The sequence below is a fragment of the Tiliqua scincoides genome, chromosome 5, assembly GCF_035046505.1.
Source record: "Tiliqua scincoides isolate rTilSci1 chromosome 5, rTilSci1.hap2, whole genome shotgun sequence".
Lineage (NCBI taxonomy): Eukaryota > Metazoa > Chordata > Lepidosauria > Squamata > Scincidae > Tiliqua > Tiliqua scincoides.
In genome coordinates, this window is record NC_089825.1 from 37912724 (window position 1) to 37925035 (window position 12312).

Consider the following 12312-nt stretch of genomic DNA (forward strand, 5'->3'; position numbering starts at 1 on the left):
ATTTCATGCAGCTCAGTGACGATGATCTCTTTGCAGCATTTTAGGACTTCAGCAGGGATGCTGTCTTTTCCAGGTGCCTTGCCAAAGGCAAGGGAGTCCAGGGCCACGTGAAGTTCTTCTAGGGTTGGTTCACTGTCAAGCTCTTCCAGCACAGGCAGGCACTCAATGTTGTTCAGTGCTTCTTCGGTGACTACATTTTCTCTGGAATATAGCTAAGAGTAGTGCTGCACCCAGCGTTCCATCTGCTGCGCCCGATCCTGGATGACCTCGCCTGTGGCAGACTTCAGAGGGGCAATTTTCTTCTGAGAGAAAAATAAGTATTTCAATAATCATGTACGCCAGTGTTCTTCAACCTTGGGTCATGAAGCCTTGGTTGTGGAGTCGAGGCTACATACAGAAATTAAAAAGGTTGAAGGTCACTGGACTAGAGCACCACCAAATAATGGGGGAGGCATCTGGTGTAACCCTTCAGGAATCAGGAGATCGTGCCCCAGTCCTGCTCAGGATCTTGGCAATTGTGCTAAAATAGCTTTTACTATTGCCAGGTTTCATAGTAACATTTTCTGCTCTCTCCAATATGAATATTTGGTTACAATGAACAGTGCTGAGTGTGCGCAGTGGGGGTGGGGAGTGGACGGAGACAGGGCAGGGTAGGTGGATAGGGTCCTGGAAAGAGGGCAGGATCAACTATGGGTCCCCAATCTCATACTTTTTTTATTTACTGAGGTCGTGGTATGAAAAAGGTTGACCACTGCTATAAACAGTGCTCCCTCTAATTTTCTAACAGAGTGCATTTGAGCACTATCGTGGATGAGAAGGGCAGCTGTGGTGCACTTGGTGATTACATCATCATTGCCGAGCTACATAGTGCAAAGAAGGAAGCTGTGAATGGCTTCAATTAGAGCTGTGCGACCATGTAATTTACAGGGAAGGCTGTCTGTAAATGGACCGATGATACTATCATTATGTAAAATGCTATGATTTTAACACTTGTTAGAATTAAAGCTTTTATAAATTCATTCAAAACTCCCAGGTAAGCATGAACAGGATAGCAGTCTTGGAGGGTCTTGCAAATTCAAAATTGCCATTAGTTCCATCTAGAACTAAATGGAGACAAAACAATGGTAAACAGGCAGAAAACATCAAAACCATTTTTGGAAAGTGGTGGGAAGAAAAGAATAAATACCAAAGGAAACCAAGTCACAATAATGCTAAGTCACCTTTGAAAACTGATCAAAGTTCAGAAAAAAAGGGCCTACCCAAAATTCTTGAGGAAACAGAACAGATAAGACAACATATAGCAGAGACAGCTTATTTGTTTACACCATCTGGAAACAGAATGCATCACTTGCAGAGCAAGGAGAGAAAACTGAACAGGCCAAGAACATTGTACGCAAATCCTGTATGCATCAAAAACAAAAGAATGACCCTCAAGGTCTGCAAACAATCAACTGCTCAAATGTATTCACTGGATTTGAAGATAACCATAAACATGATAATACCTTTGTCGCTTCCATAGTAGTAGAAGACTGTTCGACTCAAAGCACACCAACGTTTTTGCCATTCAAAGCCAAGAAAGCTGTGATCTGCAATTAACGCAATTCATGTTAGACTGGTTTTCCAAAAGGTAATTCAGAGCACAAATGTAAAAGTGCTTCAAATTAGGATACAGCAGAAGACCAGTTATAAAATTCTCCTTGGAGAAGCTTGGATACCCTTTTCTCTATCTTCCACGATGATCACCATATTAGGATAAAGACAACTGGGGGAGATCCTTGGTGGTTGTTAACTTCACACATAGCATTTAATTCAGGGGTGTCAAACCTGTTTCATATAGTGGGGCAAATAGCATTCATGGCGCCTGCTGAGGGCCAAAAGAGACATGATTAACAAGGAAGTGATGTCATTAAGCAGATGACGGCCAGGAATAAGCACTTTGTTCTCACATAGAAACTCACTAGCTGCAAATGAAAGAAGAGAAAACATGCAAATCATGTTCATATTTTCAAGACATGGGAGAGCCCAAATATCACAGGAGCCAGATAAGAGCTTCCATATTTGTGTGTCATAAGGCAATAGCCATGAAAATTTTGAAAAAACTGGTAAACCATGCCAGAAACTAAAGCTGGGATACACATTACCCTCTGGGGAGATAAAACAGGCATGTTTAGAAGATAGAATCCTGCTGCCACTGATGGCTAGATGTTTTAAGTTTTCTTTTCAGAAATCTTCAAAGGAACTCACTTCTCTCATTATCTTTAGCTTCAGCCTTTAATGAACACCACTTTCCATGTCATCTACAGGGAATGTTTTCCCCATTTTTTTCACCATGTTTTCTGTGGTACAGAAAACTGTTGCTATATTGCAACTAAAAAGGAAGGCAGTAAACATTTTCAAACTGCAGTTTATTGGGCATCACTAGAGCAGTCCAAGCCAGTTTACCTTTTCTGCGTTTTTCCAGGTACCCAGATTTTAAAACAAATTCAAGGTCTTGTGCTGCAACAGGAGGAAATTGATTCCCTGAAAGAAAAATAAACACACAGTAAGTTCCTGTTTTTCTAAAGCATTGGCAAATAACGACCTAAGAGAAAACGTGCAATCATTTGCAGTTATATTACTTATGGCCAATATATTTGAACATACAATTACTTTTTGAGCTTCAAATTGGATAGACAAATACCAACACAATGTTTAATTTTATATTGATTTCTTTGGGCTAGTATTCTCTTACTGGTGTGTACACATGTGAAGTACATTTTGAATACTTGCTCAGTGGAACATGGAAGATTCATTAACTAACAAAGGAGATCTGCTTTTAGGGTTAGATGATTATGAATTGTTAAAAGTGCATTCAGTACATGGTCTTTAGCTGAACTCTTCAACAGCTAGATTATAAAAATAAATTTCATAAATATTATGAATCTCACTTGCTGTCCCACCCCAGAAGTAACTAGCAAAAAAAAAAAAAAAAAGTAAAAAAGCGTCCCACCCCAGAAGTTACTAGCAATGATGTTATCCCCAGCAATGATGTCCCATCCCAGGTGGAACAGCAGAGGACAAATGTTGAGAAACACTGATCTAGGATTAACTCTGTTTGATGCACCTCTCATTGCAGTAAGAGTGAGCATGCCAAAACTTAAAATTAAGAATTGATGCCTTCCATGAATCTCTAAACAATCATCCACAATTGAGGGAATCTCTAGACAATTCCTTCCATGAATCTCTAGACAACCATCTACAACTGAGGGAACATCCCGAATTCAGTTAAAATATGAGAGTTCTCAATTAGCTTGCATTTTCCTTGTTGGAGAGGGAGAAAGAAGATGAACAAAATCCTTCACCACCATATTCATTCAGTATAATAGATGTTCAAACTATAAAAAGAATGAAATTGTTTTCTGAATATAGGTGATGCCTTGGCATTCGTTGGGGTTCTGTTCTCAAAACCCCTGCAGACGCTGAAAACAGTGTTAAATAAAATCAACAAAAAAATTTGAACACACCTCCCCTTTATACATCCAAAAAACCCTTTTCTTTCCACTGTAGCATGGCAGAGCAGCGAGGCAAGGACCTCCTCCCCCTTTGCCCTGGTGATGCTTTGCATTCCACTTTGCGTTCTTTCTGCTCTAGGGTTACGAGGTGGGGGAGAGGAGATCCTTGCCTGGCATGAACTAAAACAGAGGTGTTTTAAGCCTTGGAGACTTCCTGATTGCTGCTCTGTCACTCGACAATGGTAAGAAAGGACTTTTTTGTTATGTAAACAACATAATGTGGTTTTATTTGTGGGTTTTTTTTAATTTAAAGGGCCCTTCTCGTCCACGGTGGCCCTGCTGAGTCAAATCCATGGGCGGTGAACGAAGGGTAGACCTGTAGCAAACTTCTGCAATTTAATTGATGAATCAATTAATCACCTAAGATGTATCTAAGTCAGGGGTGCTCAAACTTTCAACTTTAGGGATGCTGGACCTTTAACAAGTGTATAGAAGAGAGAATTGCAGCAGGTGCAACTTGTCATCCCACAGATGACAAGCTGCACCTGCTGAAATTCTCTCTTCTATACACTTGTTAAAGGTCCAGCATCCCTAAAGTTGAAAATTTGAGCACCCCTGATCTAAGTGAAAACAGTAATTAGGAACTTCAGAATATTTCTTACACCATTTCCATTAGCTTAAATTTTACATTGTAATTAATAGACACTAGGAATTGTTCTTCACATCTTTGCTCTTAATTTGTTTGTGCTCCAAATCAGCTCTCATACATCAGCTATTGATGTACGCATCTGTCATCTGTTTACACCACTAGGGTTTTCCAGTAGTCCATGGAATGGAGGCTAAGTGTTGATATTACACATTCCTTTTTAATTTTTTTAACCTTTACTTTGGTTGCAAGGTTGCTACACTTGAACAAATACTGCAAATAATTAAACAGTAATTAATTTCTCTCCTTAGTCCCCATATGTTCCTTTTCCTATTTCACTGTAGTTAACAGAGGCTTTGCACCAATTTCAGAGGGAGCGCAACTGTAAAGTAGGCAATTACCCAACTGTCAGCAAATTACAATGATCACCAAGAGCTCTTGGCATCAAGGCTCGGGTCAGCATTGGGCAACATGAATCATCATTTCCCAGCATGACACCATAGGCAATCATGTCATTCACAGCAGCATCTGCAGGTCTTTTGATTATGGGAGAGAAAATATATCATTAGCATGGAAAAGACTGAGGAGGCGATGCAAGCCAGTAAGCAGAGGTGTCACTAGAGTTTGTGTCTCCCAGTGCGAGAGCTCAGTGCATCACCCCCATGATGGACCTCCTTCCATATCAGAACATACAAAATCATACACGGAGCCTAAATGCAGTGGCACACTAGGGTTGGTGTAACCCCATTAACTTTATTAAAATAATTAACAGTACAAGTTATCTAACAGATCACTAGCCAACAAAAAACCAGTGACCAACTTGATGACACTCACATAAATCAATAAGAGTTAACATAAAAACAGCCCCACTGGATCAGGCCATAGGCCCATCTAGTTCAATTTCCTGTATCTCACACTGGCCCACCAACTGCCCCAGGGAGCACACCGGATAACAAGAAACCCCATCCTGGTGCCCTCCCTTGCATCTGGCATTCTGACATAGCCGATTTCTAAAATCAGGAGGCTGCACATACACATCATGGCTTGTAACCTGTAATGGAGGATTTTTCCTCCAGAAATTGGTCCAATCCCCTTTTAAAGGCATCTAGGCTAGATGCCATCACCACATCCTGTGGCAAGGAGTTCCACAGACCAAATACACGCTGAGTAAAGAAATACTTTCTTTTGTCTGTCCTAACAGGCGCCTCTTTTCTAGGTTGAAGAGGTCTAAACGTCGTAGCCTTTCCTCATAAGGAAGGTGCCCCAGCCCAGTAATCATCTTAGTCACTCTCTTTTGCACATTTTCCAGTTTCAACTATGTCCTTTTTGAGATGCGGCGATGAACTGGATATAATACTTCTGATGGCCTTACCATCGATTTGTACAATGGCATTATAATATTAGCTATTTTATTCTCAATACCTTTTCTAATGATCCCAAGAATAGAAATGGCCTTCTTCACTGCCACTGCACATTGGGTCGACACTTTCATCGAGCTGTCCACCACCAACCCAAGATCTCTTTCCTGATCTGTCACAGACAGCTCAGAACCCATCAGTCTATATGTGAAGTTTTGATTTTTTATATGTGAAGTTCTAGTATTAGAGCTAATACATGACAGCTGACTCCTACTAACACCTTCTTGGTTTCCTGCTGTGCCATAACACCTCATTGGTTCTCAGAACACTCTCACAGGCCACTTTTTAGTTAAGGAAAAAGTTTAGTTTACTTAGTCTGGTTATTTGGCTATAACATTTGATATACAAATATTTCAGTATGGTTTGTTTCATTGCATTCTGCATTAAAATTACTCATCAATTATATATAATAATAGTAGTATTATTCAAAAATACAAACATTTGCATCAATTTTGGCCAGTAATGGTGTCATCCCTCTCCCAAGTGCGTCCCCCGGTGCAGTCCGCACCCCCTAGTGATACCACTGCCAGTAAGATCATTTGCTGAAAGTGTTGCTTCAGTGGGCTGTCCACATATCTTCAGCTTGGTGCTGTCAACATGGGGATGGGTACATAGCCTACTGGTAGGGCACATGCTTAGTATGCAGAAGATCCCAGGAACCTCCAGTTATGGCTGGGAAAGATCCCTCTATGAAATCCTGAAGTGCCACCACCAGTTATTGCAGACAATTCTCAGTTTTATGGACCAATGGACTGACTCAATATAAAGCAGTTTCAACATATTATTTTTCCCTTCTCCATCCCCCTCCAGTGAAAAAAGCACATACCATAATTTTTTTCTAAGGGTACATTTAGAGTTCTGTCCAACACTCAGCCTTTATAGTTAAAGTATCAGAATCCTCCTGTTCAGGATTATTCATTTCTATAAAATAGCAAGGCTTATAGCACAGTCCTAGGCATATCTACTCTAAAGTAAGCCCCACTGTATTCAATGGGGCTTACTTCCAAGAAAATGTGCATAGGATTGCAACCTTAATTTTGTTGTTCCTTTAAGCTTTATGTACATATTTCAAAACACTAATATAAACATACATCTCTGGAGCACAAACTGCCATCTTCCACTCCACTATCTAGCTGCCACAACCACTGCTTCCTGTTAAAGTTATCTGATTTGTCCACTTTAGCATGCAGGTTGCTTGCCTGATTGTCTGTCTATAAGCATTCTGCTTATAGTGTCTGGTAAAAAACAAGATACCAACTGCTTCAAGCAAGCTTAAAAAAGAACAAGGAAGGTAATGGGTGCAGGGGAGAGGCGGGGCATGGGGGGTGCAGGGAACTGCCGATAACTGGATCTGCAGATACCAAATCTGCAGATACTGGGGCAGTTCTATATTTATTTTCAGGTAATAGGAAAGGGGTCTGTAAAGATAGTCTGTAAAAATAATCTGAGATATGCAAAAACTCAGTTGATGCTGTCAGTGTGCCAAAAGAAGCAAGAAGCTGTATAGTTTACAAGGTCTGCAGAATGTTCAGAATGCACATGTACAAAAGCTGTGTGCACTGTCTCCCACATACAAATAAGCTAAAAAAGAAAACTTAAGACAAAATGCACCAGATTTCTTTCCTCCCCCCCCCCCCCCCCGCTATACTATAGGGTTAGCCTAAGATTTTCCAGTGCACCAGAACGCACAGACTGGAGACTGAAAATAAAGATTTGGAGGAGTTGAATATTCTAGTCATTCACACCTCTAGAGAGGGCCAAAGGTGACAGCTACCATTTATTAATATAGTTAAATGAGTAGGACTGTCAACACTGTAGACTGCCAAGCTAGTCAAACTAGTCTATAGGGGAAAAAAATCCAAATGCGGGAGGTGGGGCTGGGATCCAGCAGTTATGGGATCCCAACCCTGTTCCCCAAGCACTGCAGAGCGGCTACTAGTAGCTCCACTCTCTCCTAATGACATCACTTCTGGCCTTCAGCAGAAAAAACGAATGCTATTCGGCCCTCAGTACGAAACGAGTTTGACACCCCTGCGCTACGTGGTCATTGAACGCACTATATAAATAAATAACACAAAATTCATGGCGATCAAGGGCAGATCTTATTCTACACAGTACTGCATCTTAATCTGGCCAGGGTTCACACACCAGTATTAATCTTTATGGTTTAGCAGCCACTCATAGACCTTACTATACTCATCAATCACCACTCTGTTTTGGCCTTCCTCCATTATCTCTTACCTGCCCTGTCACCCTCTAACCTTCACCAGTAGCAAACAAAAATTCCATGACAATTTCTCTCAGGAATGACACCTACAAAAGACAGTTGGATATACTGTTCCTAATCATGGTCTCTCCCAGATGTCTCTGTACAACAGGTTTCGACACCTTTTGTTTCTTGGGATGTTTTATTCGAATACTGGTGGCTCGAGCATGTAGATTTGATTTTTTTTAGAACCAGAAGCGATACTGAGGGTATGCTGAATGATTTTGCTACTAGAGGGAGAAATACAATATTAGTTGAAAATTCAAACATGGTACATTAAAGATCCAGGCAGACATCTAAAGAACAACTTTTAGGACTTGAGTTTCATTTTTTAAAGTCTTTAAATAGCAAGCTCCTCTTGTCATATTACATATCAAATGCTTTAGAACGCCTCTCAGTTTGAAAAACAGCTTACTGTGTAGCTTCAGGAGTAACCATTCAAAGAATACAAGTCTAAAGCCTTGTTGAGCATGTGAAACTTAGCAGCGCAGGTATGGTCGCCCACATAGCAAAGTCACCACCTTATTGCTAGAACCCCTTTCAAAAATCTAAAAATGAAATGCACGGTTGGGGAGGATCCTAGTTCAGTGGTGGAACACATGCTTAACATGAAGCAGATCCCAGCTTCAATTCCTGGGGTTTCCAGATATGGTTGGGAAATACACATAAAACCTTGGAGAGCTGCTGCTAGATAGTGTTGACAAAAATCAAGCTAGATGGACCAAAGACCTAATTCAGTATATACCAGACCTGGACCTGCTTTTCAGCATACTTTTAGTGGTAGTTTACTACCTTGGAATAGGCATTGTAAGTTTTCAGACCTACAGTCCAGTTTTAACCTCTGCCTGTGCAATGGAACGCACTTCCAATTTTTCCAGGTCTGGTCAGTGCTTGGATGGGAGGACCACCTGAGAGAACAATAAACAAAAGCTGTTGCTCAACAAGACTGTTATAACTGAGAATTGAAAGAGCTTGCCAATTGGCATGGCCAAGTAACATCTCTGAAAACTGAATAAACAAACATCCAAAAAATTGTGTTTGTCCTCTTGAACCCCAACATTTTTAGTTTCAAAGATTTCTATCTTGCTTTTCAGGTTTAAAATGTTCCCAAGGCAGTGTACATAACAGAGTAAAAACAAACAAATAAATTAACACGCATCATTTAAACAGCAAAAAGAAGTTAAAATCAGTACTAAAATCAGCCATCAATGTGTAATAGATTAAAACAGGTCTTGTTACCCGTTTCAAAGTAGCAAGGGAAGTCATCTGGTGGTCCTTGTTAGGGAGAAGTTTTCAGAGACTTGGCACCACCATAAAAAAGGCCATGTTCCAGCAAAATCATTGGTGGGTCAGAGAGTACAGCTTTAATAAAGCTCAGGCAAGTTATTTGGGTGAAGGGGTTAAAATAAAGGTTTCATTCAGACACATTACATTTGTTCTGTAATTGTTCCTTACTAGTTCTTAATACTTTGGAGCAAAATAACTCTAGTCATACCTCATCAAATAACTAAGAACACTGAAATTAAGAAAATGCAAAAAGACATTTCACTTTTCCATTTTAAAAAAGATAGCATAACATTTGGGAATCTGAGATGCATTTTTGTCCAATGCACCCAATGGTCTGGCTTAACCATGGATGTTATAATTATACCATCAACAAGCCCTGCTTAAAAACTCTTAACACAAATGCTGAATTAGCATAAAACGTGTAGTGTGTGAGAGACAGAAGTTGATTACTCCATAGGGTCACAGATGGAACTCTTTAGCAGAACACAAAACTGCTCTCAAGATACCTCTGATCTGGGACCAGATTTTTAGCTTGGGAAGCTACTGAATGGAAACATATGTATGAACTAACAGCTCACCGCTGAGAACAAATGATAGCATTACCAGTTGCACTGGAAACATTTTCTGCATGTAGTAAAAAGGAAAAGAACAGATAACAAACACATACCCAAGTTCAGCAGTCTCTGAATTTCAGCACCGTTACAGATGTAAAAAATCAAACACTTCACTGACTCTTTTAAAATACTCAGTCTCACATAAGGTTTTTTAAAACACATCAAGTAGGACTGGGAACTGAGACTGCCGCAATCCTATACACACTTTTCTGAGAGCAAGCCCACTATTGAAGTCAGTGGGACTTACTTCTGAATAGACATGCATGGGATTGTGCTGTAAGTTTATCGTACTTTAACTACTCAACTAGCAATTTGGCATAAAGAAAACTTTCAATTAACAGTGAAAACCTCATACTTTGAAAAACAGAAGAGGAAAAAGAATATTACAAATATAAGGTTGGTGCATCTAACATGTCACGGTGGGAAAGCAATCCAGTCCCCAACCATTTTTGACAGGTTTGTGATTATTCCTACCCTTACTCCTTAAGAACTGGTGGTCTCTGATTTAAGAATAAGAGACTCCCACCTCTGTGGATCAGAAGACATTCTGTACAGAAGATATCTGTATCCAGATACAGCATGATGTCTGAATAGCCCAACTTTCAGATTTCAAAAATTGCATAAAGCTAACAGCAGAGTGCCATTAAAACATGTGTCTGTAAAACTTATACTTGTCTGATTACTAATAGCCCAGTCCTATTCAGAGGGGTTTATGACAGCATAACCCAGCAGAGGACCGCCACCAGATCCAGCAAGGTAAGTCTGATAGTGGCAGAGTGTGGGCAGAACAGGAAGAGATGGAATAGGGAGAAATCAGCACAGATGGCCAGGAAGAGGGTGGCAGCGATGGCACCAATATCCTATCCCTAGCGGTGGGCTTTTTCAATAACAAAATAAGAACATATAACACTGCTTTCTGCATTTTTGTAAAAAAACAAAAATCTGCAAATAAAAACATTCTCTGACCTTCAAATATTAACAATTAAACCTTCAAATAAAAACACCTAAAGTGGCTGCATCTGCTGACACTATACCACTACCTAGTACACTTTTAAAGTGATTATAATTTTAATTCATAAAAACGTGCCCTTGGAATAAAAACTCCTAACACTGTTTTCTGTCTAACGCTGGGAAACATCAAAATTGAAATCTGCAATCAATCAATATAAAATAAAATAAATAAATAAAACTGTTTTCACCCATCTCTATCTATTCCATTTCCCAGCCTCAATCTACCATCCTGGGTCCACTGTAGCTGGCACAGATTGGGGTAGACTCGTGCAGGCAACGGAGGCTTACCCCCAGCCAAGGGAACAAATGTTTCCCTGGCTCAGAGGAGCCTTCTGGGGCCTGAAACTCCTCCATGAGATACAGTGCACACCCTATTGGTGCATCTGCCATCAACATATGGGGAGGTAGGTAGGTTTGGGCTGCCCATCTTGGAGAGTCCTTTTATTCCTCCTTGTTAAAAGCATTGCAGCTTTCTGTTAATATGGAATATCCTCTTGGTTGAGCTAAGAAATTATTCTCCAGTTAGGCCTTCCAGCAGGGGCTAAAAACTTTCCTGTTTCATTTAGCTTTTTCTCTGTAGCTCATTGGTTTGTCATATTTCTCTGTACAGTTTATATTGATTGGGTTGCAACTGCTGGTGGTTGTTTCTTAAAGTATTTTTGAATGTTTGTTCTGAACGCAGTTTGTACCACCTTAGACAGCATGCGTCATTATTCGATGGGTTCTATTTTTATTGTTTTATTGTGTTATTATTTTATTGTAATTTTATGTATTTTTTGTAAGCCACCCTTGTGCAACCCCAATACTGGAAGGGAGAGTATACATTTTTAAATAAATCATTTGCGGCACTTTTTTAAAAAAGGGCATGATAGGGTTTCATGTCTTAAGTGCAAGATAGCATAGTAACATTAGAGTCAGAAATAAATATTTTAGCTACTATAAAATTAACAAGGGATTTTAATGAAACGGCTCACAATCTTAAGAATGGCAGGGCTAGTGGATGATACAATAATAAATTTGTCACTTCCTATAATGCCTACATGAAATCCATTAATATGACCGATATTTGCTTCACATAGCACACTATACACAGCACGAGCTCTGTCGTCTTCATCTTGAGAAGCAAATCAGTAATCAATATTTGTAGAAGCGAGCTAATCCTTTGTAAAAATTACTGGTTTAGTGATTGAAGAGTTTGCTCCATCCACACAGTTAATCCCTCTTCATCTGCTTGAGCCCTCTATTTATTCCAGCCACTTACAATGGTAACTTTGCCAGATTAATATATCTCCACATGCTAAACATGCCTTGACAACTGACAAAGCATACTACTGTCAGGATAATCTCTACAAACACAGGGATTTTTCTTAGCAAGCCAGAAGACAACATTCAGAAATCAAATGTTTGCAGACAGGTTCAACACGATGTGACATGGCCAGCCTCACCCTTCAACCCTACGCAAGCAGTTAACACATCGGCACCGGAACTTCTTTTAACCCTCAAAGATAATCAAATTTCCAAGCATTTCACCATGAAAAAATTCTTCATACATAGGAGAACTGATTTATTTATAGCCTGG

At 39.9% G+C, this 12312-nt stretch overlaps 1 protein-coding gene across 1 annotated transcript in view; it reads right to left on the reverse strand.

Moving 5' to 3' along the window:
- The window catches only part of SKAP2 (src kinase associated phosphoprotein 2), a 138926-nt gene that overhangs the window by 62659 nt on the left and 63955 nt on the right, over positions 1 to 12312 (reverse strand). Inside the window, exons 5-6 of the mRNA XM_066630952.1 lie at positions 2443 to 2520; positions 1503 to 1586 (exon numbers count right to left, since the gene is read on the reverse strand). Coding sequence (XP_066487049.1) covers positions 1503 to 1586; positions 2443 to 2520 — 162 coding nt within the window. The remainder of the gene's footprint in view (positions 1 to 1502; positions 1587 to 2442; positions 2521 to 12312) is intronic.